Source organism: Marmota marmota, unplaced genomic scaffold, assembly GCF_001458135.2.
Source record: "Marmota marmota marmota unplaced genomic scaffold, marMar, whole genome shotgun sequence".
Classification (NCBI taxonomy): Eukaryota; Metazoa; Chordata; class Mammalia; order Rodentia; family Sciuridae; genus Marmota; species Marmota marmota.
The window spans coordinates 56,343,304-56,371,146 of NW_025999900.1; the positions used below are offsets into that span (position 1 = coordinate 56,343,304).

At 53.3% G+C, this 27,843-nt stretch overlaps 1 protein-coding gene across 1 annotated transcript in view; it reads left to right on the plus strand.

The window, feature by feature from the left end:
- The window catches only part of Dglucy (D-glutamate cyclase), a 39,253-nt gene extending 11,848 nt beyond the window's left edge, over positions 1–27,405 (plus strand). The window contains 7 exon segments of the mRNA XM_048799528.1: positions 2,312–2,505; positions 11,158–11,485; positions 11,826–11,838; positions 14,001–14,041; positions 14,044–14,133; positions 14,282–14,382; positions 26,896–27,405. Of these exon segments, the coding sequence (XP_048655485.1) occupies positions 2,312–2,505; positions 11,158–11,485; positions 11,826–11,838; positions 14,001–14,041; positions 14,044–14,133; positions 14,282–14,382; positions 26,896–27,042 (914 nt within the window). The 3' untranslated portion in view covers positions 27,043–27,405.
- The last annotated feature ends 438 nt before the right edge of the window (positions 27,406–27,843 follow it).

Genomic DNA, 27,843 nt, shown 5'->3' on the forward strand with positions numbered 1-27,843 from the left:
AGACCAAAGCCCGAAACAAGACTCTCTGCGTCCTTAACCCCAGGGTGGGTCTCCTCGCCAGAGCAGCTCAGAGCTCAAATACATTTCATCTCTAAAGACTCACAGCTCATCCCGACAGGAGGACTAATCTTTAGCTTCACTTTTCGAGACATCTTGGAGGTTGGTAGGGCCCTGAACACAAGATGCAAAACCAAGAAACACAACGAACCAAACCATTTCACATTGTCCAGGCATCCTTCCGTATCCATGGGAACTGACTCCAGGAAACGCCCCCATACAGGATACTAGAATCCATGGGTTCTCAAGTTCCTTATAAGTGACAATATTTTCATATCACCTGCACACACACACCCGTATACTTTGTCATCTCTAAATTGCCTCTATGAACTAATATAATGTAAATACTTACATAGTTGAACACTGTATTGTTTAGGGAATAATGACAAGAAAAAATGTCCGTACATGGTCAGTACAGACACAGTTTTTTTCCCTTTAGACTATTTTCAATTCACAATTGAAATACAGAGGCCAATTGTATTTAACCAGGTAATTGAAAACACCGTCAGTACATTTTTTCAAAGAGCACGAGTGATATTACAATGAAGAGACACTTGAGGGCACCCTCAGCAGTTCACAGCAAAATTGGAACATTACAGAAACAATAAAAATAATAATTGTTGCAACCCATTGTCTTAGAGCCAGGAAAATTCTGGCCTGGTCAGCCACACTTGCTCTAGAAGAAATAGAACTTAGTGTTACTTTAGCTTATTTTGGAAGCATTCACGAGAGTTTGGCTATCAGTACTTGTAACAAGAAAAGATTCTCTGTAATAAGGTGAAAAGATACGCCAAGATTCCCCAGGATGCTATTTATTCATTTATTTAACATGCGTTCATTGAACACCTACTAGGTTCCAGGCCTGACCCAGATCCTGGGAATATAAAGCTGCATGAGACCAGATGGAGCCCTCGGAGAGCTTGTGATCATTTGGGGGTGGGGTTTGAGGGAGCTGTGTACACAACCTCACACATGCAGTACTTGTGCCTGAGCACAGCAGTCTCTGGTCCCCTGCCATCAGACACCAGGATACCCTGCAGAACTCACCGCCACGGGCCTCCCCATACACTCCAACCCTTTGGCTCCGGTGATAATTGTGTATCTGATTGCAAATGAGAACAAACAACATCATCAGTCAGGACAAACTTGAATCATTCTTCAGCTTCGACCTTTAAACTCTGATTAGCAATTGACTGTTCTGATGGGTGATGGCTCTGGAGTGGCCATGTTCGGTGCTATCTAAAATACAGAGAAACAACGACAGCACCCTGCAGACCCGGTGGTCCTTCCCTGTATGCGTCACATCTGGAAGGTGTGTACCTAGCAGTAGGTTTTCCTTTTGAAACATGGGCTGGCTCTGACTTTCTTCACATCTAAGAAATTCTACTGTTACGTGAATCCGAGACATTGTTATTTACTCAATTCATCTCTATGTTTTTTGAACACCTATTATGTGCAAGGAATTCTGAGATGAATAAGCAATGGTTCCTCCTCCTGAGGAGCCCAGCTGGGTGAAAGCAGCCTGCCCAAGGACAATAGTAACCACTGAAGGCAGAAAGGACCAAGTAAGGACCAAGCAGCCAGGAGCCAGGAGCAAGGAGAGAAGCTGAGATACCGTGTCTGGTGCAGTAACGCCAACCAGCATTTACTGAGGGCTGACTCTGTGGCAGGCACTTGGCTAAGCACTTTTATGTGCATTTTCCAATTTAGTACTGACAACGACCCCCGGAGGTATTATCATCGTTCTATAATCGAGGAAATAAGTGTAGAGAGGAGAGAGTCACATCTCAAACTCGAGTGTGTCTGCCACGCTGAAGCTGCTCCTTGGTAACTATGCTGCAGCACCTCGCACGGCTGCGATCTAGTAGGGGAGAGTTTTCTTAAAGAACAAAATTAGCATAAGCTGAAGCAAAATATAAGTGCTACGAGAAAAATAGAAACCACGTTCCCAGTGTTCGCAGCCAATCTAACATTCCCTGGAAAGCAGACGGAGATGCCGAGATGCTCTGTAAACACTTGGTGGTCTCCATGGCTTCAGCGCTGGCCCCAGCTGTGACTGTACCTCCCTTCTTTTGTCACCCTCGACTATCTCTGCTTTCCTAGAACTCGGAAGCAGCTGTCTAAATGGGCCTTCGGTCCTAAGCTCTGGTCTTGGTGCCGCACAGGCCAAGTTGGGGCGTGGGTGCCATCTTGCCATCCACAGTGGGCAAAGGTGAGAGTGGCCGGGCCCAGTCCTTCCTGTCGAGTGTTGCAGAGGCTCCAGTGGCTTTCACCAGCACTCCAGGACGCACGGTAATGACCGCCCTGAAGGATACAAAGACTCGGACCAGCTGTCTCAGCCCTGAGGCGACCCCAGAGGTCCATCACGTTTCCCCACACCCTCTGCACTGTAGCATTGCATCAGCTTCCGCTGTTCAGAAGATCAGAGAACTGGAGGCGACATCTCCATAGACCCAGGTAAGACAGAGCAGTCACACCCAGTGACCTGGAGAGACTCATTCCCTGCTGCAGTGCTCAGGGAGAAGGGCAGGACCTGGGCGGGCTGCAGCTCGATGGTGGAACGCTTCACCATCAAGAGGCATGAGGCCTGGGTTCTATCCCCCTGCCCCCCCCCCCGTCCCCCGCACACACACACAAACTCTGCAAACTGGGTCCACAGCATGAGTTTTTTAAATGCTCATCCTGCATGTGAATCCCAAGGAGGCTGGAGGTCAATGCACCCAGACGCTAACGTTGGCCATCTCTCTAGGCGGTGGGCGGTGGGTGATCTTTTTTCTTTATGACTTTTCGCTGCTGTTCTAAATGTCAGCACTGAACACAGGAAGGGAGCCTGAGGGGAGAGAGTGCCCGCTGGGCACCTTGCTACCCAGAACCTAATGGGCCAGGCAGAAGAGAAAGAAAGGGAGAGTGGCTTTTAGGGGCAACTGCCCCCATTTAAAAGAGGCTCCCCACGTATTCATTAAGGTGCCCAATTCCCCCCTCCCCCCCCCCCCCACCCCCGTTAGTGCCGTTGCCCTGGGTTGGACACAGATTGGACTTTTACACTGGGCAGAAGGTGGAGGTGGGGGCTGGATGGCTCCCCCTTGAGGTCTGGGTGGGCTACAGCCTCACCAGCTTCCAGCCAACCTGCAGAGTGTACATGTGCCTCAGGGAAGGGACGGCAGGGACGGCTCCCCTGCGGTCTGTGAGTCATGGGCGCGGGACAGGCTCTAGGATCCTCCAGGCGGCTGCTGATTCCAAGGAGGAAGAGGTTGGCTGCGGGCCTTTGGGGGCTGTGAACTTCCCCTCCACCTACCTCCAGGAGCGGAACCCCGGACGGCCAGCAGAGGGCGCTGTTTCGCCCGCTGTCTGGGAAGGGCAGACTGGGTTCCCGGGGTCTGTGTTCTCAAGAGCGACCTACCTGAGTCAGTGGACAGGACTTCCAGCAATCGTGCTTCCCTCCTGGGCTTGGGGAAGATTCCTGGGCGTCACTCTGTGCCGAGCATCATGCTGAAAGCACTACTTGTCCCATCTTATTAAATTCTGCCAGTGCCTGCGAGACAGCTATCGTTAACTTCACTTAACACACGAGGAAACCGAGGCACACGAGTTTAGGAAACTCGTCTAAGTCCACATAACCTCCCAGTTGGTCCAGCGGAGTTTGAACCCATGTCCACCGACTCCAGTGCCCATGATTTATCCATGTTGGCTAAATTGGAGTCTGAGTCCACCTGGTACGTCACGGCATCACCTGGGCAGGTAAAGGGAGGTTCCGTCACCCCCTGGCTCACAGTCCACTCCTTCATCTGCACCTTCGTTTCCCAAGGGATTCCTGGATCAGATCCATGGTGGGCGGCCCCCACGGAGCACAGAGGGGTGAGGCCAGTCTGGGGCAGTGAATTCTTGGGCCAGACTCTCAGGACCCAGACAAAGCTGTTTCCGGTGACAGTGTAAGACGACAGCTCCTGGCAGGGCCGTGGAGCAGACAGCCTGGGACCCTGTCCCCTGCTGGCCGCACTGTAGCCCGGAATCTGACAGAGCAGACCAGCCTTAGAAATGGCGGCTTTTGTCCCCTGGGGCTGGGAGCAGAGATCATGCAGTCATGAAGCTTCCCACTGAACCACCGGGCCCAGCTGCCCGCCTAATCTCTGGTCTGCTCATTCCTTTATTCCTCCTGTAGGGGATGTGGCTTCCTTTGCGTGCAACACATGTAAGTTCAGCCCACCACAGGCAGAGCCAGGACCCTCCCATGCGGCGGGCAGGTGTGCATGGTCTCTTGGTGGATCGTGGATGGATTGTGTGTGTGTGTGTGTGTGTGTTGCTGGGGCTGGAACCCAGGGTCTAGCCCACATGCTGGGCCAGTGCTGTGCCTCTGAGCTACATCCCCAGCCCCTGGGTGGATATTTTCTAAACTTTGCACGTATTTTCTTCCACACACACATTCTTGCCCACGCTGTTGGCTCTCCCACTTAGCACAGGCTCATGAGGAAGAGGAATTATTAACTCAGCCATTCACTTAAAATTTTAAAAAAAATTAAAAGGAACTGGGAAGGGTACTGACCACAGAGGGGATGAATCCTTTGCTTAATAAGGGTGATGCGAGAGGTCAAGCCCAGCGCCGCCTGGCAGTGCCCTGGCAGACTGTGCGTGTTGGGAAAAGGAGGCTCGGAGGCAGATTAATGGCTGTCTGGACATATTGATTTCATCTTCTAAGGACCATCTTAAATCCTCAAGAACAATAGATGATTTTGATTGCCACTATATTAAATAGGCACACAGGAGATTTATGACAGCGTCCAGGGCACTCAGAATTATTCAGCAGGCATGAGAGTCACATGGTGTTTTTTTAAAAGGATCTTGCACACGAGGTCCCTGGAGAATCTGAAGGAATACCAGGGATATAGGGGGACAGTAATGATTTTTGCACTGATAATAAAATCATCATAAATGGATGCAGGGATTTTGGTTGACCAAACACCCCCCCCCCTTAGTGCTCACCATGCCCTATGGAATACAGTACTTCCTGATTGTTTCCTTTAAAAAGCTGTATTCTTCTCCCCTCTTATCAACAGTACTTCATGCTCATTATAGAAGCATCAAAAAATATATGAAAGTTAAAAAAAGCACTAAAATTTATCAGAACCACATTGCAATTAGCCAATATTGACAGTAATTTTTTTCTTCACTCTCAAACCTCTGCAGGCATGCATATGGACTAGAATTCTAGTACACTACTTTATAACTTGCTCTTTGCACTTTTGAATATATAGTAAACGTTTTCTATATCACAGTCTTCCACAACGTCCTTCTTAATGTTTGCCTAGAATTCCATTATATTTCTATGGAATGTTATCTATTTATAGAAATGTTCTGCCTTTGATTAATATCCCAGTACTTAACCCCATAAATAATACCATAGTGAACATCCTTATCACTAAATTTGTCTACACACTTGTGATTTCTTTACTAGGTATGCTGCAGACTAGAAGTGGGTAGCTGTCTCTGTGGAATGTACAAATCTAAGATATAGACAAAACTGTTTTAGTTCCCACTTGGAAAACTGAGGCTCAGAGAGGTCAAGAGGTGTGGCTAAGAACACACAGAAGTGACTTGCTAGCACCTGCACAGATCCAGCCTCTGGATCATAAGTTCAGGGCCAGGCTGGGCAACGGAGCTAGACCCTGTCTCCAAATTATGGGTGTGGTTCAGTGGTAGAGTGTCCCTGGGTTCAATCCCCAGATTCATAAAAGAAAAAAAAAAAGAAAAGAATCCGGGTCCTGGGACAGCAACATGGTGCAGGTGCTCTGTAGAGCAGTATGGCAGCTGCTTAAAACATTAAAAATAGGATTCCCCTCCATCCAGCACTAATCACAGGTGTGGTAAGAAACACATAACATAGTTGTCAAAAAATGGAAAAAACCCAATTCTCTGCAGATGAATGGATGGACACGCAAAATGTGGTGTAGACGCACAGCGGAATATTACTCAGCCTTGAAAAGGGAGGAGATTCTGACACAAGTCACAACATGTACGAACCTTGAGGACACTTTGCTAAGTAAAATAAGCCAGTCATGAGAGGACAGATACTGTATGATTCCACCTATAAAGGAGGGACCTAGAGTTGTCCAGTTCACGGTGATGGAAAGTGGAATTTGTGTTGCCAGGGGCTTGGTGGAGGGAACATGAGGGCTTGGTGTTGAATGGGTCAGAGTTTCAATTTAGGAAGATGAGAGTCCTTGAGATGGGTGGTGGTGACAGTCACACAAGGTGAACGCACTTAGTACCACCAAATTAAAAACGGTTCAGATGATGGATTTTATATCTTGTGCATTTTTCCACAGTTTTCTTATGGAGTGCAGGCTTAAAGCATGCACCTTGGGAGGCGGACATGCAGGTGAGCGCCTAGAGCTGCCTGCGCCACCAGGATGCCTTAGAGAGCCGTTGACACCCTGGGAGCCGCGGTGAAGACACTGGGGAAGTCCAGGGAATAAGTAAAGATGGAGCAAAGGACCCGGTTACCCCCAGGGACCCCTCCAGGGAAGAGGAGCAGGAGGGAGGGAGAGCAGCCAGCAGGGAGAGCAGAAGGAGCCCATGTGTGGCCATGGGCAGAGAGGGTCTCGGGGGCAGGGGATGGCCCAGGTCTGGTGCTGCTCGCGGCCAGCTCCGTTTCCGTGGGACCCTGCGCTGGAGGGCATTTTTTTTTTTTTTTTTTTTTTTTTAGCAGCGGCTCCCCCAGGAGCTGGGCTGGGCAGCTGCTCTGTGGCTGCGACTTAGAGCTGGGGATGGTTCTACTGGATTCTGCAGAACTTTCATTACATTTGAATGAAGAAAAGAATCAATCTGGCCTTTTGATGACAGTGATTTCAGTCCTTTGGTGACTGAGGCCCAGGACACATCCCAGAGGAGGAAAGGCGGGAGGCCGCCCTGTCCTGGAGACCTTCCCTGCAGCCCAGAGGGGCCGCACCTTCCCCCCTTCCTTTCAGAGGTCCCCACGTGTCCTTCCTCAGGTGCCAGCCCCTCTGGGATGCCCATGTTCTCTGCCCTGTTGGTCCCCTGGGCCCCCTGACGGGTACCTACACCCTTGATCCCCTTCTGAGGACGTGAGAAAGAGCCGCCTGTGCTTAGTGCCCCCTTTGTGCCAGGCAGTTGGCGGGCGCCACCTCAGGGAGCCATCACGGCCGTCCTGGTAGGTGGGCGTGACTTGGCAGAGGGGGACACCCAGGGCTTGGGTGGCTGGTAGGAAGTGGACGAGATTCCCACCTGCAGCCCAGGGAGGGGCTGGGGCTCTCAGCCTGTGTGACTTCCTGTCCCCTGTCCCCAGTCCCCCAGTTATGGCCCATCACTTCACAGGTGGACCTTCCTGACCAGCCTTCCCCGATGACCACCTCGTGCCTGCCCCTCAGACGGGGCGGCAGCCAGGCCCGCAGCAGGGCCTCTCGCGGTGACCCTGGTCCTCACCTCAGCCTGCCCCGCGGGCCCTCGGGGATGGCCCAGCGGCTCGCAGAGGGCCCGGGGCAGCTGAGGGATGGAGAGCCTGAAGGAGTCCCTGCCCTGAGGCTGCATTTGTGACACAAGCGTGTGGCCTTAATGTAGAGAGTAGGGAGCGAGAAGTGGCCTTACCCTTACGTGACAGTGTAGGAGCCAGTGATGGGGATTATGGAGATGGCCGAATCACCTCCAAAATACCTCCTGGTGCCCCTCCAGGAGCCCTGCAGACCCAGGAGGCCTGCAGTGTCATGCGGGAGACCCCTGCCCCCGGCTCTGTCCCCATCCAGCTCGACATGAAGAAGCCTTCATCCTGGGCCCACGAATAAACCAGATTCCACCCCAGACGGCTGTGAGATAGGCGGGCGAAAGCTGGGTTTGTGTATATTTTGCTCATGTTCTACCACAGTCGGTTTTATTTTTATAATTAGAGCAAGTGGGGTTTTTTTTCTTTTTTTCAAGACCCAAATTCATCTTGGAGATCACTCCCAAATAAGTACCTAACCCAAGGCTCGGTCTCTGGGGCTTTCTTGAATTTCCCTGAAGGTATGCAGTTGGTGGGGGGGGAGGTGGGAACTTGGGGTGAGAACTGGAGTCCTGACACTGACCCCAATACTTGGCGTTGCCCAAGCTGTTCAGTAGCTCTGAGCCTTGGTTTTCCTCTTCTATAAAATGGGAATAACAATGGTATTTATTCCACAGAACTGTGAAAGTTAAGTGAGAGTGTGACGTCCAGTGCCCAGTGGAGGGCCGCACACTGTCACCGTGGGCACGTAACTGTGTGCCCAGCGCTCTCCCTGGCTGGCACAGGCTTGGTCCGTGTGGGGTTCTGGGCGTCTTACATGCAGCGTATGTGCTTGTCCACGCTGGCCTGACTCCACGCTCCTCCGTGCCAACCTAGAGCTTCCTTAGCACCCTGTGTCCTGGCCTGGACTGACTGAACAGCGTCCTGCAGGAGGACATTGTTCCAGAGTGGTCTTGACGACCCTCCAAAGGAGCCCTTGGGGAGTGAACTTGAACTTCCAAAACCTAACACCAGGCCTGATGTGTCCACCCTTTGCCGTTTTCTTCAAGGTGCTCTGAAGACACCGATCCCAATGTTAATTACCAAGGTGAGAAGACGCTCGCAGGTCCTGTGCAGAGACGGGGACCCAAGTCACCCAGGTATGTGTGTCCGGTCCCAGATCAAGTGCCCGATGGGAAACACCCACGTGCTCCTCACTCCCCGCAAAGCCTCTGCACAGCCCCGGAAGGTGGTCTGCAGGGCCCCTCTGTCACAAGAGGCGGGGAGCTGGGGCTGTGCCAGGGCTCCGCAGAACTTCTGGAAACAGCCGGTGTGTGGCAGCAGGGAGAAGCGGCTTGTCTTCTGACAAAGGAGGGGAATAGGAGGATTTTTAAAAAATTATTAGCAGTTTCAAACCACAGGTCAGGACTCATTAGATAGAAAATCCTTTCAGCTGGGGGACCCTGGCTCCTTTGGGTAGTGGAATGATGGTGGCATTGTAAAGCTGGCATGTTAATATTGAGTCAAGCTCCTCCCTCCCCAGTCGTCTGCTTCCCAGTGGGGGCTGTGGAGTACATTCTGAGGCCGCCTTGGTGGCCCACCCCCTCAAGGCACAGGGGATGTTTGACATTCCAGCACAATCAAAGGACAGGGACAGGCATGGAGATTTTTTTTTTTTTTTAAACATTTACAGTGCGCAATGGTGCGCACCTGTCATCCCAGTGGCTCTGGAGGCTGGGGCAGGAGGATCGCAAGTTCAAAGCCAACCTCAGCAATTTAGAGAAGCCTTAAGCAACTTAGAGAGACTCTGTCTCTAGATAAAATATTTTTAAAAGGGTAGAGATGTGGCTCAGTGATTAAATGCCCCTTTTGGGTGCTGGGTTCAATCCCAGTACCAAAAGAAAAAAAAAAAGAAAAAACTTTTACAGGAAAAGGTTTTTATGTTGTGGTAAAATACAGATAACAAAAACTGTGTTGCCATATCACCCCCAGAGCCTCATGCAAGCTGCACATACAATGCTCACCACTGAGCGCCAGCCTGTTTCCCATTTCCCTCATTCTTTTTTTTTTTTTTTTTTAAGGTACTGGGATTGAACTCGGGGGCCCTCAACCACTGAGCCACACCCCCAGCTCTCTTTTGTACTTTGTTTAGAGACAGGGTCTCAGTGAGTTGCTTAGTGCCTCATTGTTGCTGAGGCTGACTTTGAACTGGGGATCCTCCTGCCTCAGCCTCCCAAGCCACTGGGATGACAGGTGAGTGCTGCTTCCTCCATTCTTCAGTGTACAGTTCCCAGTGTTCAATGCATCCACAGGTTGTGCAGTCACCACCTCATCCATCGCCAGAGCTCTGTTCCTCTCCTCAAGCTGAAGCTCTGGACAGGTTCTACACCAACTGCCATCCCCCTCCTCCCAGCCCCTGGGCACCACCATTCTACCTTCTGTCTGTATGATTTTGACTCCTCAAGAGGCCTCATAGAAGGGGGTCTTGCCTTTTTGTGAGTTGCTTGTTTCACTTAGCAAAGTGTCCAAGACTCTCCCAGGTTGCGGCATGTCTCTGAATTCCCTTCCTTTTCAAGGCTGAATAATATTCCCATGTGCGGTTAGCTGTTCATATATCAGTGGCCCATGGGCAGCCTCTCCCTGTGCCTATTGTGAGTTATGCTGCTAGGAACATAACATGGGTGGGTGTGAACCTCTTCAAGTCCCTGCTTTCAGTTGTCTTGGGTACATACCCAGACGTGGGATTGCTGGATATGATGGTAATTCTATCTTTAATTTTTTGAGGAACATCCATACTGTTTTCCATGGCAGAGTTGAGATTTTGAAGAACTGCATCGTGAGGGGACTTAGATGTAAAAACACCATCTATGTGCTTCAACTGTATGATGGGATCATCAAAACCATATTCCTGCGGTGTACTCCTGTCATCCCAGTGACTCAGGAGGCTAAGCAGGAGAATCACAAGTTCAAAGCCAGCCTCAGCAACTTAACGAGGCCCCGATCGACTCAGCGAGACCCTGTGTCTAAATCAGATACAAAAAAGGGCTGGGGCTGGGGCTCAGTGGTTGAGTGCCCCTGGGTTCAATCCCCGGCACCGAAAAAGAAAAAAAAAAAACATATTCCTGCTAAAAATACAACCAACAGCAGCAACAGCTGGCACTTACGCCTGTAGGTGTGGGGCTCTGTGCCAAGACCCTCCTGTGCCCCTCCTTGTCTAACCCTCTCGGTGCTGTGTCGGGTGGCTCTCCCACATGCTGGAGGCTGGGAAGGCCCGTGACACGCGGACCCGGCAGGGGACTCAGTGTGGCTCTGCCGGCCACGCCATCCAGGCCCCTCCTTCCCCCCCGCCCCCTCTCTCTCTCTGGAAGTTCATCTAGTGTTTGATTCTTTCGTTTTCTGTTTCAAATTCTGTTTTATTTCTGTAAAGTGAACAAGAACCTGGAAGGGGGACATGGTGGGCCACCTCTGGGTCAGGCGGCTCTGTCAGTGGCCCCCAGACATCCCAGTCACCATGACCTCCTGCTCTCGCAGCCTCCGGGTCTAGTAAGGAGATCGCTAAGGACCCCACGGGCATCTTAAGATCACGTGATGGCCTGGTCCCAGGAGAGGCCCCGCACAGAGCAGGATAACAGAGTCCAAAGACAGGACCCGGCCAGGCTGCCGCACTCCCCGGAAGCCCTCTGCCCTTGCTCCCTGGCAGATTTGACCACCTGGTGGCCACAGAGCGCCGGGAGGGCTGCCGATGGCAGGCGGGGAGGATGAAGATCAAGCACGTGGTCGATGCCACTGACCACCTTTTCCTCGCAGCACAGAGGATTCCTGGAGTCTCTCCAGCTGGTGAGTGGGCGGCGCTGAGGACTCCACCAAACCTCCTCTGGTCGGCCGGGAAGACAGTCTGGAAAGGGTTATGCGGGTGCAATGGCTCTCCACTCCAAAGACGCTCTGTTTATCACGGCCTGTGTAGACACTAACGATCCCACTGTTCAGGACATTCCTCCTCAGGGAAGGGGAGCCACACTTAACAGGACTTATTCCATTTGCCTGACTCTACAGTAAGGAAGACAGTAATAAAATAATAGTAATAGTAACCAAAGACGCTGGCATATTAGTTGGGTCCTATAGGATGGAATGTATCGTGTGTCATTCATGAAACATCGATTTTTAGTGTATCAGGTCGATGAAGAGAGTCTGACCACCCCTGACAATGTAACTCTGGTAATTAGTGTTTGCACAGAACTTGATTTTTTTCCAAGAGGATCTGCAGCCACTGTATAATTCAGACCTCTTAAGATCCCTGCAGGGGACGCATCGAGGTGCCTCATCAATTACTTTGGCTGGTAGAATTAGGAACAGGGGCCAGACTCTGGGTCCCTGAACTGGTTTGGAATCATGCTGCATTTATGAATTTCTGAAAGTTTTATTGTAACCCCCAGGAGACCAGCTCCTCTCCCCGCGGGGGTCCCGATGGGGCGGGGGCAGGCAGGCGCTTTAGGCCCTTGTCTGTCACTCTGTGTCTGGGTTCTCTCCATCCAAGCACTTGAGAGTGTCCCCGCCTCATTAGTCCCCTTTGACTTTTGAGGTTTTGAGGAGACAATGAAAGCCTTGTGGGCTCTTAGAGAGTTTCTGCAAACCTCCCGCCTTTCCCAGAAGAGGCCGGGTGTGGCCCTGCCATGGGGCTGGCCTGGCTGGCCTCAAGTTTCCTGTCACTCTGGGCAGTTCTGGGGGGGGAGGGTGGAGAAGAAAAATGTCTCCCATTTCCAAGGGACAATCAGCAACCCGGCTCTGGAGGAGCGGCTGGCATCCCTTCCCTTCCCACGGAAGGCACCCCAACCTGGACGAGGACACCCCCAGGTCCCTGGCGCTTCCTGGCTTGGTCTACCCCTCAGGAAACCCATGGTGCCGTGATTCTCCACCAGGCAACAGGCAGCCATGGTCTAGAACATTGTTCTGAGAAACTTTTTCAGGATGTGACTGGAAGACACGTGGTCATTCACAATGGTCTAGTTCTTCTGGCCGCATCTGGGAGTCGGGCTCGTGTCTCCAACATCCCCCAAAGAATTCCACACAGCCCAAGCCCTTTTAGAAGTGGACTCAGCGCAGCGTTAGCCCACTCTGCAGCGGGAGGAGGAATCTGGTCTGGCTCTGAGGCCCCGGACGCACACCAAGCATGAAAGGTTATCAAGACAGCTGTCACCGCGTGGCCCAGGCTGGTCCCAATCTCCTGCACTCCTCCTGCCTCAGCCCCGAGGACCTGGCACTGGGACTGTGGCACATGTCACGAGGCCCGGCTTAGCTGACCTAGTCCACAGCTGGCCTCCAGAAACACCTGGACACGGGATCAGTGTCCTGTGTCAGAACACCTCTCAAAGGATACAGGCTGCAGGGCTTGCTGGATTTCCAAAACTCTGGTTTCTTCAAGGATGGAGGTGTCCGCTAATTCTTTTTAGCAGGTTTTCCTATCTTGACCACCATAAAACTTGTTATGCAAGTTAACATACTAATTAAGAAATGGGGCTGGGGATGTGGCTCAAGCGGTAGCGCGCTCGCCTGGCACGCGTGCGGCCCGGGTTCAATCCTCAGCACCACATACAAACAAAGATGTTGTGTCTGCCGATAACTAAAAAATAAATGTTAAAAAATTCTCTCTCTCACTCTCTCTTTTTAAAAAAAAAAAAGAAAAAAAGAAATCCTCTGCCACCTTGAGTGTGTGTCCCTCCCCCAATTAGGGTATATCAGATGACAAGTAGACCTCCTATGGTGGCTCTGTCATGTTCTTTATTTGTGTTGTGTGTGTGTGTTGTTGGGGGGGGGATTGAACCCAGGGGCCTAACCATTGAGCCACATCCCCAGCCCTTTTTTATATTTTATTTAGAGACAAGTTCTTGTTAAATTGCTCAGGGCCTCACTAAGTTGCTGAGGCTGGCTTTGAACTTGGAATCCTCCTGCCTCAGCCACCTGAGCCACTGGGATTACAGGCATGTGCCACTGCACCTGGCCCCTTTCACATTCCTGAAGCAGAGACCTTTAGAATGGTTGTCCTCGGCCAGTGAGATGCCACCTAGTCACACTAGCAGAGCTCAGTGAGTGGAAGCCCCTCAAGGGGAGATCCTTGTCTTCACCATCTGCAGAGAGGGTGCTGCACCCATGGCTGGAGAGGGGACCCAAGAAGGGACATGCCCATGCTCTGGTGAGTTCCAGATTTGGACTCGTTTCTAAACAGAGAAGTTTCTAGAAGACCTGAAGGAAAAGCAATGTCTTTTCAGACAAGTTGTCAAAAAGTACATCCAGCCTGGGCAACTTGGTGAGCTCCTGTCTTAAAAGAAAGAAAAGCCGGGGTGTGGCTCAGGCTTCAATCCCCAGTGCCAGAGCCCACCGCGCAGCCCACCTCTCAGCCCTCCCAGAGGCAACCAGGCACTCGTGGGGGCTGCCCGGCCGCACAACCACCCCCCTCTCACCCTGGTCCTGTGCACCCCAGATCCCTGCCCCTCAGGAGTCGGGATGGAGGCGACCAGCTTGGGATGGCAGAGTGAAGGAGGCCGGGAAGAGGCACGTTCTCTGTGGAGAGGTCACCACCTGTGATGTGGGGGCAGACTTCGCTGTCACTGCTGGTAAGTATGTGGCTGGCTGTCCGGCGGGCCAGCTGCCCCCAGTGAGGGACCTGCAGTGGGCGGTCCAGGCCGTAAGCTCCTCTCTGCAAGGGGACTGGAGGGCACAGGGCAGGGGAGCCCCGGCTCTCAGCCCTGGCCTCTCATGCAGATTTCACCATTGACTGTGTGCCGGGCACCGCCGCAGGGGCTGGGTCCCAGCCGAGTGGATCCCACTCCACAGACCATGGCTCCAGGCTTGGGAGGCAGACGGTGAGGCCTGACAGACAGGTGTAACCGACGGGCAGTGGTCGAGCCGTGGGGGGCCGCAGGGCAGACCGTGAGCGAAAGGCAGGTTTGGCCACCAGGAAGCTGCCACCACGTGGTGGGCAGGAAGGAAACAACCTGGGAAGGTCCGCAGGAGGCCAAGGGCTTCCCATCTCCTCTTCCGCTGACTCCTGGCTCGGCTACCCGGCCCCTCCTGGCTGCTGCCCTTCTCCACGGGGACCAACCCTCCAGTGCCCAGTCCTTCAAGGCCTCTTCCCTGGCCTCCCCACGAGTCTCGGGATCTGCCAGATCCCTCCGAAGGCTCTTTCTGGCTTCCTTATCAAAATCAACCTGGAGGAGCAAAGGCCCCGGGGTCCAGCCCAGGGCAGGAAATCCTGAACCCTGATTGGGGAATTGCCTGAGGCTCGGTGGGCAAACGGGGGCGGGGGGGGGGGGGCTCAGAACTCTGGGGACCCCAGGCTTGGGGGAGTTTTACCTCTGGGAGCTCAACCAGCTGCTCCCACCAAATATCAGGGGATCCCCTCCTGCTGCTGGCCCGGGAGGAAGAAAGGATTGTTTTGAAATATACCAGAACATTCTGTTCTTCTTAACACAAGCTGCCTCAGGAGAAACCATCCCGCCACAATCAGCCCAGCCCCAGCCCCGGTGGTATTCTGCCCCATGTCAGGGGGATGGACAGACCGAGCAGCACTGGTAAGGGTCACGGTCCAGGGGCACCCGCTCCCTGCTGTGGTCTGCAGGGGTTTAACACCCAAGGCCCTAAAATAACTCTTAGGTCATAAATAGCATTTAGAGGGTGGAAACTTACTCCAACTATAATGTTTAGAGGTGGGCCTTCAAGAAGTGTTAGACTGGGCCATTAGGGATGAGCCCCTATGATTGAATCCTGGTGGCTTTTTAGGGAGACACACACACACACACACACACACACACTCTTGTCATGAAGTGATGGGGGCAAGGGTACTCACTAGAGCCTGAACCATCCTGTTGGGACTTCCAGCCTCTACGACCAACAGCCAAAAACTTTTTTCTTTATAAAGTAGTCTGCCTTGGGTATCTCATCATAGTAAAGAAAATGGCTAATACACTCACTGAAAGACTAAGATAGAATCACAAGGCTACAGAACACTTTCACTCCTACCACATCTTACGTCCACATTACCAAAGGCCCATTTACTGCAGTTCTTTTTTATTTATTGATTTATTTATTTGGTACTGAGGATTGAACCCAGGGGTGCTTAACCCACTGAGCCACATCCTGAGTCCTTTTAATTTTTTTATTTTGGGGACAGGGTCTTGCTAAGTTCTTAGGGCCTCACTAAGTTGCTAAGGCTGGCTTGAAACTAGCGATCCTCCTGACTCAGTGTCTCAACTCACTGGGATAACAGGTGTATGCCCCCCACCCAGCCCACTACAGTTCTTTTTACCAAGTACAGGATGTACACCTTTCAACAAACAATTACAAGGCACATAAAGACACAGTTTAAAGAGTTTGAACAAGCATCAGAACCGAAGTTGAGCATGTTGGAACTAGCAGATGAGGAGTTTTGTTTGGTTGTGTTGTTGTTTTTTGTAAATGTGGTTAATAGGCTAAAGGATTTAATGGAAAAAGTAGGTAACATGCAAAAACAGACGGATAGAAAAGGCACTGGGGAAAGATGCTGCTAAATGATATGGTTATGTTTTGTGAATACACATGTATGTAACCAGAAATCCCCCCGTTATGTACAACTATAGTGCACCAATTACAAATGTGGAGGAAAAAAACAGATGGAAAATGTAGGCAGATGGAAATTCTAAGAAAGAGTTTTAGAATGACAGAAATGGAAACACTGTGACAGAAATGAGGAATGCCTTTGACGGGCTCATCAGTAGACTGGACACGGATGAGGAAAGACTCTCTGAGCTTGAAAACAAGGCAATATAAACTTCCAAAATTGAAAACCAAAGACTGAAAAAGGTAAACGCAACAGGATATATAGGAACTATGGTTCAGCTACAAAAGGTGTAAGTTATGCTAATTGGGAGGCCAGAGGGAGAAGAAAGAAAGAAACCAAAGCAATATTTGAAGCAATAATGCCAAACCGTTCAGACCTAGAAGCTCAGAAAGCACTGATCAGGATAAATGCCTCAAGCCCTGCCCCTAGGCATTGCGTTCATACTTGAGAAAATCAAGGATAAAGGGAGGACTTGACAGGGGCTGACCATGGCCGGGTCGGGGTCCTGGCAGGTGGTGCACCTGGGAGGCAGGGAGGCCCCTCATCCCTCCCCCTGCGCCCCTTGCCCTGTGCATCTCTTCATCTGTAACATCCTTTACAAGGAAGGCAATGTGTGTCCCTGGGTGCTGCAAACCCATCGACACACCATGGAGCCCATGAGGGGTGTGGGAACCCAGATCTACAGCTGTCAGTCAGACAGCCTGGGGCCTGGAAAGGCATCTGAAGCGGAGGGGCGGGCTCATGGGTCTGTGGGGTCTGGTGCTGTTTCCAGGTGGGAAGTGTCAGAGCCGACCTGAATATGGGTACACCCAGCTAGCGTCCGCCACTTACCCACATCTTTGGAGATCACTGGAGTCTCCTCTGCTGCTTTTGTGGTGTGAACAAGAGGGGGAACGGCTTTTTTTTTTTTTATGTTAGGTGTTTCTTAACACAATTAAAATTTTTTTAATGATATTTTGTGGAGGGCACCAGGGATTGAACTCAGGGGCCCTCGGCCACTGAGCCACATCCCCAGCCCCATTGTGTATTGTATTTAGAGACAGGGTCTCACTGAGTTGCTTAGAGCCTCACTTTTGCTGAAGCCGGCTTTGAACTCTCAATCCTCATACTTCCCCATCCCGCAGCACTGTGATTGCAGGTGTGCGCCACTGCACCTGGCTTAAATGATTTTTTTAAAAAAGGGAAAAGAATACAGATTCTAGAGTAGCAGCCTGAGTCACATCCCAAGTCCACAACTTAATAGCTGTGTGACCGTCGGTAAGTCACTTAGCCCCTCTGTGCCTGTTTCCCAGGTATTCAACTGTGAATAATAATAATACTTTGACCTCACAGGTGTGTTGTGAGGACTCCAGGAGCTGATACACGTAAGGCCTTCACCACAGTACCACGGGTTGTAAATATCAATCAGTGCAAGGCACTCTCTCCCCTGGGGACAAGAACTGCCTAATTTGCACTAATGGAAGAAAACACAACAGGGACGACTGTGAGGTGATTGTAAGGCACTTGTCAATTTCAGAGATATGAAGGTCACAAACACACATCCTAGAATCAGGGAACATGGTGGCATTACTACCACGTGGTCCTTGCCCACCAGGTCTGCCTTGTGTTCCCGCCACATGCGTTGCACTCACTGGGGTACCAACCACGAGTCTGTGACCTGAAATACCCTCAGTCCAAATTCTGCCCAGCCTGTGAGGCCCACGCTAAATGGTCACTTTCTGTGAGTCATTGCTGAATGAGTCGGAATGGGCAGCCCCCTCAGTGCTCCCATAATCCTTTGCGGCCTCTTGTTGCCAGGTGCCCTCCGTCTGCGTGTGCCCCACGTCTCTCTCTGGGTCGGCTAAGATACAGCCCCAGACCTTTTCTTCTCTTATTTTGAGACAGGGTCTCACTAAGTTGCCCAGGTTGGCTTGGAACTTGCAATCCTCCTGCCTCGGCCCCCCGAGTCACTGGCACCCAGACGTGCTCTTTCATTTTGGATGTTCCAGCACCTAGAGCTTAGCAGGCTCCTCTTGTGTCCTTCTTCAACAGAATGGAGAACTCAAGCTGGTTTCGGACACACCCAGCAGGATGGTCCCCACACTGGGGAATTTCAGTGCTGGCTGATGGAGGGATGTGGGGAGCCCCCTGTCACCCCTGGCTGAGCTTGCTCCCCACCCTTGAGTGGTGGGGGTCTTGGTCTGGCACATCCGCGACAGCTGTGCAGGGCAAGTGCCCTTTCCCTCGCTCGGCAACGGGGCCTGCTTCAAGCCCTACCTGGGCGTCACCTGAGGGGGATGGGCAACCCCCTGAAGCCTGATCCCCCCCACCTAATTTGGATAGAACATTCCATCGAACCTCCTTTTGTGTGTCCCCCTATAAAAATAAAGATATCCGGGTGCTCGCTCTCTTGCTCCTTCCAGCGCTGGAGCTGACCTTTGGGTCCTGCCTTAGAAACTTAGGCTCGTGTGCTGCGTGGTTTCTTCACCGTTCTCTTAGGTATTGACACAGCCAGCTCCTTTGAACCTACTTCATATCGCCAGTCCAGCCAGCCGGCGGTAGAAGGATGCTTTGGGTGCTCTTCAAGCCCGTGATGGGTGACAGGGCTGTCCCCTACAGCCTCCGAGAAAGCAGGGCAGGCTTCCTGTAGCTGTGGGAGACCAGCCACTGGAGAGTTGCTTAACCTAGAAAGATCTGGAATGGGCTCCTAGGCTTCATACCTGAGCCTTTTTCTTGGCTGATCATTAACAGTCTGTAACCCAAATGGTCTGGAGCAGTGGTTCTCGGATTTTAGCTTGAATCAGACTCACCTGGAGGGCTCAGCAGAACTCCCCTGGCTGCCCTTCTGACCTGCCGCGTTCTGATTCACTAGGTATGAGCCCTGTCTCTAAGGTGACACCCCCAGCAGCCACGGGGTGAGATGAGCGCTAAGGCGTGGGGGCAGGTAAGGTGGGGAAAGAATCCTGGGGGCGGGGCTAGAAGGAATCACCTGGATGTGAAGGCTTAGGAGAGAGGAATGGAAGGCAGAGGCTGGGAGGCCAGGATGAGTCTAGTGCTGGTTTGGGCAGAGGGCTCTGGGCAGTGGGATGTGACGGGTGTCAGAGGAGGGCATTTCGTCCCAGATGCACAAGGAGGTGGTCCTGAGACACCAGCCTGGTTTTGAAAATTGTTCCTGTACATGCATTTTTCTGCTCAAGGATCCAAAGTTTTGTCCAATTCTCCAAGTACGCTGGGACCACTGAGAAGTCCTGCAAGAGGGATACCATGTTAGCCAGGTCCAAGAGAACCAGGCGTCCTCCCGGAGGGTTCCACCTGACAGGAAATAGGGAGCAGCTGCGGACTTTGAGCAGGAGGATTGGAACAGAGTCGCCCGCGTGCAGTTGTGGATGAGCCCTGCAGTCCAGGGCAGAGGCAGGTACGGCCACACGCAGGACTGACTTGCGTGGAATCTCCTCTGCAGGTGGGAGAACGCAAGAGGTGGCCAGCCCTGAAGGAGGTGCTGGCAGTGCTGTGCCAGGCCCGGGGCTGGACCTCAGTTCCATGGTCCTCCTGGGCGGGTCCTGCCGCCTGACCTTGATTCCAGAATCCAATTCCGTCCTCATGCCTCGCAGAGAGGAGTCCCGCCCGCCCGCCTGGAGAGACTCTGATGGGTCTGACTTACAGGATGAAGACCACGAGTCTGTCTCTATCGGGCAGCCACATAGGGAATGTGCAGGGGGATTTGGACCACGGGAAATTGGGGCCAAAGCCTGGGTCAGATGGGACTTCACCCGTGAGCTCCTGACAGGTGGGAGGGCCAGAACCATGAGAAAAAGTGGAGGGCACTGGGTGTTTGACCCGAAAGCAGAAGACTCGGGGGCCTCGCATACCCACAGACTTCCTGGGGGGGAGGACAGACAATGGCTCAGCCCCCTGAGAGACCAAGCAGGCCAAGAGGCAGAGGTCTCAAGAACAGATGCCCGTCCGACAAGGAAGAGCTCCTGGCCTTGGCCTGTGGCCTCGCCTGCCAGAAAGAGTCCTGTGACACAGGCCCCCGTCAGGAGTGTGGGGCTGTGTTCCCTGGGCCGGGCCGAGCCGCACTGCCCCTGAACTGCCGCACCTGTACTGTGCTTGTGGCTTCACTTCTCCAGGCTTGTCCCTTAAAAGGAAGAGATTAGGAAATGTCCAAAAATCCTGGAAGTCACCAGCAGGTCTCTATCTGCTTTCCCAACAATCAGCAGCGGGAAACCCAGGCAGGGGCTGGGGAAGCCTGGCTGATTCAGTGGGTGGGGCAGGGCTTCCATGGAGTTGCGGTGCCCAGCCTCTAGGAACAGAGCTGCCGAGGCCGGGCCTGCCCTCAGGGTTCCGAATTCAGGAGTCGGAGACGGACAGAGAACTTGCATGCCCCAGTCCCCAGGTGAGGTTGATGCTGCTCCTTCCACCACACGTGGGGCCCCCGGAGTAGGGGGGCTGTTTCCCAGGCCATGGGAGAGGATGGTCTGCAGAGGGGAAGGTGCTCCTGGAGCGTCCAGCCTGGGGAACAGCAGCTGAGATGGGAAGGGCGACTGTGACAGGTCTCCAGCCAGCCAGGGCCTGAGGCCATGCGCCCCTCACTTCTGACTGGCCCCTCATCCCAAAGATGGCTGTTGCCTCTTTTCTCGGCCATGCGCCCTCTCTGTTCCCTGTTTCCTCTGCCTGTGTCTCCCCACTGGTTCTGCCTCTTTCTCCTGCCTGTTTAATCCAGACGTCTCCTTGGACTTGGTGTTGTGGTGCCTGTTTTCCAGAGGAGGCACCCAGGGCTCCAAGGGGTGGAGTGGCTTCCCAGGACACCCGGCGAAGAGGCAGAGCTGAGATTAGAGGCCAGGTCTCTCTGACTTCAGACTAGATTAGAGGCCAGGTCTCTCTGACTTCAGACTCTGGGCTTTTTTGATGTGACTCAGACATTTTCCAGTTCCTGGGAATGCCAGGGGAGGGGTGGATGTGGGGCTCAGACAGATGGACTCACACTTGGAGGGAGGATGGTCTTCCACAGGGGCCCAGAGAACCTTCTGGGCTTTCTTTACACTTCCTGAATTGGAACTGGAAAAAAAGCAAAAAACAAAACCAAAACAACAAAACCGCACACACGCACACAGCCACTCAGGGGCTGCCTGCCACGTGATTCCTGATTCCACAAACACAAAGGCATAACCCCACCCGACAAAGTCGCACAGTCCACAATCGCCCTCCAGGGATGGAAAAGTCTCCGTTTGCATTTCTGCCCAGACCTTCATAAATACATTAACAATGCACCACTTTTTCAAAGGAAATAAAGGGCATGTTTTGCTAAAAGCAGAAGTGCGTTTGGTGAGCCCCTCCTGGGGCCTGGCCCAGGCTTGTTCTGGGAAAGAATAAGGAATCAGACGTGGCCCCTGGGGAGGGGACTCAGGGACCACAGAGGAGTGACGCACGGGAGCCAGGATGGCAGTGTGCACAGTGGTGGGGGCTCTGAGAGCACTTAGTGCCTTCAGAGGGTTCCGGGAAGGCAGCCTGGAGGAGGTGGCCCTGCTCTGGGTCGTGGCTGAGGAGGATATGAGGGAAGGAAGGGTGGGAAGGGCCTTTGGGCAGCAGGACCCATAAAAGCTAAGGTGCAGGGTCATGCAACTGGGCAGGGGCAGTGACGAGTGCTCTGCAGGTCACTCAGTAGGGCTCCCTGGCCATCCTGAGGTACCCACCAGGCAAAGCAGTGGCCTGAGCTGGTGGCAAAGCTTGATGGGTTGGGGCAGAGAAATGTCCCTTGCCTCTGCTCTGAGTTGCTTATAAGTAGGATCTCCTTCCTCGGGGACAGGTGTTCTCAGGGGTCTGGTGACTGTGGCAGGAGTGGGCGCTATGCTGAGGACCCGGGCAGGGGGCAGCCACTTTCAGGGCACACCTCACCCGCTCTGGCCCTCGGCCTAGGGGCCCTCCGAGTGAGGGCAGGCGGTGTCCTTGGGTTTTCCTTGAGGCAGGTGAGACACTGGAGAACGTTCCCACGCTGCCAGAGGCAGAGCCAACTGATGACACCTCACAGGAGGGACTGAGGCCAGGGACACGAGGACCCAGAGCCTGGGGACTAGAGAGCCAGGCACCCCTCATCTTGGGGGCCAGGGTGCTGTGGAGTGGCTGAGTGACAGAGCTCTGGGTGGGGAAGGACTGAAGGCTTCTGAGGTGAGACCTGGAGAGGACCCTGGATGGACACCCCCCTCAGCCCACTGAGGGCCTCAGAGGGAGCCAGCCAGGCCAGCCAGACCACTTTCTTGTGTGTGTTTTTTTTTAATTTTACTTTTTATTTTTTTAGTTGTAGTGGACACAAAACCTTTGTTTTATTTATCTATTTTTATGTGGTGCTGAGGATCAAACCCAGGGCCTCACACGTGCTAGGCGAGCGCTCTACCACTGAGCCACAGCCCCACACCTGGACCAATTTCTTCTCTGCACAGTGGTCCACAAGAGAATTGGTTCCAGGGCCCCCGTTGGATACCAAAATCTGCAGATGTCAACCCCTTGTATAAAATGTATGAATGTATAAAATGGTGTGATATTTTCCCGTCACCTCTGAGAGCCCTCCCGTGTACTTTAGATCACCTCTCGATTACTCATGATCCCTGCTGAGGGCTAAGTGCTGTGTAAGTAGCCGGTGCGCTGTACGGCTCAAGGAATAACAACCAGGAGGACGTCGGTCCTTGCTCCATCCAGATGCAATGTGAAAAGCACATGTTTTTGATCTGCAGTTGGTTGAATCCACATGGTCCGGGGAGGCAGGGTGTGGAGGCCTAGCTGTCTCCTGCAGTTGGTGGCCATCTTCTCTGTTTCTTGGGACTTAAGAGCATTTTGGAAATGTGAAGCTGCCCTAGGTGAGTGTCGTGGTGGCTCCTGGGCTCTGGGCTCAGTCTCACACACTCGCACAGGTCCCCTGTCCTCAGTGTGCTCGCCCTTCTAGGGGAAGGTGGAGATGGCGAGAGAGCTGACGTTGGGTCATTATGGAGTCCGGTGTGTGACCACTGAGCAGCGTCTGGCATGTAGTCAGTGTTTGATAAATGCCAGCCGTGGTCCTCATTATCATGAGAAGGTCCTTTCTATACCTCAGTCAGGCCAGGGAAGGTGTCAGGGGACCCTCAGCCAGGCTTGGTGGTGGCAGTAGGTGGCCTGTGCTGAGGAGAGTTTGAGCAGCCACAGCCAGTGGAGAGCGAAGGCCAAGAGGCCAAGTTGATCCAGAGCGTGGGTCAGCAGAGCTGGGCCTCCAGGAGCCATGTGGCAGCTTATGGGTGTGTCTCTTTCCTCTGTGTGGCCCCAGAGGCACGTGAGCTGCCTCCCCAGCCAGCATGGCCAGCTGGTTCTCCCCGGCCTCTCCACGCCCAGCCTGCTCCACGCCCAACCTGCTCCACGCCCAGCCTGCTCCACGCCCAGCCTGTTCCCACGGGCCCCATGGTGCCTTGTCTGTGCCAAAGGCAAGGGCTAAGGAGCACTTTGACCTTCAGACCTGCCTCACATCCTGGCCACTCTTGTGCCAGCCTTTTGCAAGAGAGCACAAGGAGGGGCCACTTCCTGGGCAGCAGAGTGGGGCTCTTGGGGTAAGCACCAGGGAAGGCTTCTTGGACTTCCCTCCTCAACCTGGCCAGGGGAGGGGAGCCCAGCACCAGGCCTCTTATAACACTAGCTGCACTGTGGGCACTGAGGGCCCACCCCTCCGTTCCCTCTTTGCTCCAGGTGTGTCACCGAGCATCCCTGGTGAGTGGGCACATGTGACACATCCCCTACATTTGCAGACCTCTATCAGCCCTGGACTGGGAACAGAGGAGGACCCTTCAGTCACACGTCATTCAGTGGCACAATGAGGGAACATGGCTCTCGGAGAAACAAAGGATGACATTTGTTCTACTTTAGAGCCTGACAGGGAAGATCCTTGGGAAATGAGAGATCTCGAACAAGTGCATGGGAGGGTGGGAGGAGAAAGGACGGACAGATGGGTGGTTGGATGGACGGATGGACGGATTGATGGATGAATGATGGATGGAGGGATGATGTAGAGACAGGAACATGGTGTCTGACCTCATCCTGGGCTCCTGTTCTTTTCCAGTACTTTCAAAGCACCGTCCTTATAACTTTGGTTTCTTTTATTGAGAAGGGTCTTGCTGTGTTACCCAGGCTGCCAACTCCTGGGCTCAGGCAAGCCTCCTACCTCAGACTCTAGGTGTGCACCTGGGCTTCCCACCCCGCAGCATCCGTCTGCCACGCTCCAGTGTGACTGAGCAGCGGTGCCACACACTCGGCCTGTTTACCCATCCATGTCAAGTGAGGCCCCAAGCCCTGTGCACCGGCCTCACTTTGGTCCTCTGTCCCCTCTCTGCTGCCCCACTGTCCTCAGTCTGGGCGTGCAGCAGCCTCAGAGGCTCTGCCTCCTGCTCCTACCACCATGCCTCCACTGGCCTCCTAGAAGATGGTGTGGGGTCTGGGCAATCCCTGGAAACTTGCAGGGAGACATTGTTGGCCTGGCTAGTCCTTGTGGCTCTCAGAAGCTGAGCACCAGCCGGTTCCTAACCTGTTGGCTGACCACAGGCACCTGGAGAACCCCAAGGCCCTCCCTGGGTCCCAGCGGGTGAGAGTGGAGAGGTCCGTCAGTGGGCTGGGAGGAAGTGGCCCCAGGGTCCCTGATGTATTCTCCACAAAGAGAGGATATGGCCAATGGGGAGAATGGGGAAAGCCCAAACAAAGAGCTTGCATGAGAAGGTGCAGATGTGGAAAGGCCTGCGGCCTCCCTCCCACAGGGAGACTCGGCCTTGGCCCCAGGCAGAAGGGAAATGCAGGCTCTCAGGGCAGACGTGAGAGACAGTTCCTCAGTGACATTTGCCAGCACCTCCTATTGTATGAGAGTGTCCTCAAGGGCCCTCCTCCTACTCTGCCATGACCTCTGGCCCTGCTTGTCCCGTGTCTTGTCAGCTCAGGCAGCTAAAGCAAAATACCATACGTTAGGGGGCTTGAACATCAGACCTTTAGCTCTCTCAGCTCTAGAGGCTGAGAAGTCTGACTTCAAGGTGCCACAGATTCAGTCCTGGGTGGGGGCTCTCTTCCTGGCTGCCTCCTCCCTGTGTCCTCATGTAGTGGAGAGAGAGCTCTGGTCCCTCTTCTTAGGAGGCTACTAATCCCATCACGGGGTCCCACCCTCGTAACCTCATTACCTCCCGAAGCCCCAATTTCAATACCAACACATGGAGTACTGGGGAATCAACATGAATCTGGGGAACCCAAGCATTCCGTTTCTAATACTCCTCCATAGAATCTCCCCTAAGCCACCCCCAAAAACTGGCTGGGTGTCCCTGCTCTGTGCTGTGACCCCCATGTACTGTGACTGCCGGTTACATTCACCTCCTCACCTCTTGGGGTCAGGGCCCGGCACCCAGGGGCTCACTCAAGCAGATGGATGGGGGAAGAATGAGCAATTGCCTGCACAGAAAGGGGAGCGCCCTGCTCACCTCTGCCCGCTCCCTGGGCTCGGCTCCTGGGGCTCCTCCTCTCGCCTCCCGTGTTTGTGGGGGATGCAGCAGGAAGGACATGTCCTGAGACCCATTTTCTGTTCGGCGGCGGACAGGAGTGTTAGTGGCTTAGACAAGTGGTTCTTTGGGACCTTATTTTTAGAGGGGAAAAGAAAGAGGGGGCTCAAACCTTAACCAGCCAGTGAGTCAAAGAAGAAAGCTCTGTGTTGAAGGCCCGTGGCCCTGGCCTCCCGTTAGTAATCATCCTCATTTTGTAAGCACCTACTCTGTGCCACGGCTGTGCTAGGAGCTTTCCTTCCACTAACTTGTTAAACCCTTAGGCAGCCTCTGCAGCAGGGGTCACTACCGCCATCAGCAGCAACAGCCCCATTTCACAGATGAGAACCCCGAGGCACAAAGAGCCTTGGACCTCCTGTCGGGAAAGACCCACATCAGATCCCTCTGATTCCAGAGCCACTGCCTGTGGGGCCCTGGGCTGCATTTTCTCGGCTCTCTCTCTGCTCTCTCCAGATCTCCCACATGCACCTGGGAAATGCCTAGAAGGCGGCGGCAGCAGGATTGGCACATGCCGCCCGCGAGACCAACAGTGGGTCTCAGGAGGAGTGGGGCCTGTTAGCACAATCAGGCCACTGGCTGGGCTGGCAGAAGGTAGTCCACCCTGCACCTGTAGAAGGAGAGCCTCTTTGTGTTTGTTAAGAAGGTGCACACATGCCTGTAATCCTAGCGACTCAGAGACTGAGGCGGAGGACCAAGTTCAAGGCCAGCCTGGGCAACCTAGTGAGACCCTGTCTCAAAATAAAAAATAGAAAGGGCTGGGGGTGTAGCCTAGAAGTAGAGCATCCCTGGGTTCAATCCCCAGCCCCGGTGGGGGGCTGGGGTGGATGATGCAGGCCTGTAAGAGCGTCGGATTTGGTTACCTGCAAGTAGCCAAGCGGTGGCTTCGGGGAGTGGGCTTGGGGACCAATGAGGCATGATGTAGGACACACTGTTTCACGGTGAGATTTCCAGTGGCATTGGTATTTTTTTTAATATTTTATTTTTTAGGTGTAGATGGACACAATATCTTTATTTTATTTTTATGTGGTGCTGAGGATCGAACCCAGGGCCTTGCACATGCTAGCCGAGGCTCTACCATGAGCCACAAACCCAGCCTGGCATTGGTATTTTTAACCAAAATCGTATCTTAGAAAAAGGCACCTGAAGTCAAAGGCCCTTCCTCCTCTTAGAGATCTATATATTTCTTTCTTCTCCCTCCCCTCTCCCCTCCCCCTCCACTACTTCTACTTCTGCCTCATTTTTTTTTCTTTTTCCAGGAAGCAAAAATGTTGGACATCCTGGTGCCGCCCAGAGTCTGGAGTGGAGGCTTGGGTGTCTTAGGCATGGAGGTGGACGGGCTCCCCTTCCACAGTGTCCACGGAGATGATCAGAAGCTGGTGGACACCACCAAAGCACATGTGTGATCCTTAATGTCACATGCATGCCAAGTTCCTCCCCAGTGGCCCAGCCTGCATCCAGAGTTCCCCGAGACCCCCAGCTTCTTCCCACGGCAGCCTTGCAAGTCAACACTGGTCCTGGGTGAGCCACAAGCTCACCACGGGCCCAGGAAGCTGCAAGTCTGCTTCCCAGGAGGGGATAGTACCAGGAGGGACATTTCTCTGGGCTCCCAGTCTCTGCTTTGGTTCCTGGGACCCTGGCACATTCTCTCAACCCTCCTCCACACCGGCTGCTCCAAGCTCCCATGCCAAGTCCACCCAGAGAAGCTTCTTGCCCGTCATTTAGGAGGACCCCAGTGAATGACTGACTGCTTTGGGGCTTTAGGGAAGGATTACTCACCACCCACCCAAATATTTATAATTTTAAAATGCTCTTTTTCAAATAGCATTTTGTTTACTCAGGCAAGAGATTCCTCCAGCCATCACCTCCCAGGTTGTCTTGTCCTCTTCACCCCTGACACTGCCACCTCCTACCCATCTCCTCATCCCCACCCTGAGCGGGGCCCCTTGGCCTCCCTGCACCATAGGGCAGTTCACCCCTGGAGCCCAAGGGTGCTCAGGGCCCAGGGTGCAGGCCTGTCAGAGTCCTCCTGGACAGCTCTGATCAGCCCACTCTACCCCTCTCTCAACTCCAGCTGCACATTTTCCAACAAAGTCAGAAACTGAGTCACCAACCATATCCCATTATACTCTCACATCTTGGACCAGGACAGCTTCTTGTGTGGGACCCTGCTGAGTGACACTGACTCATTCAGATTGCGGGGAGGG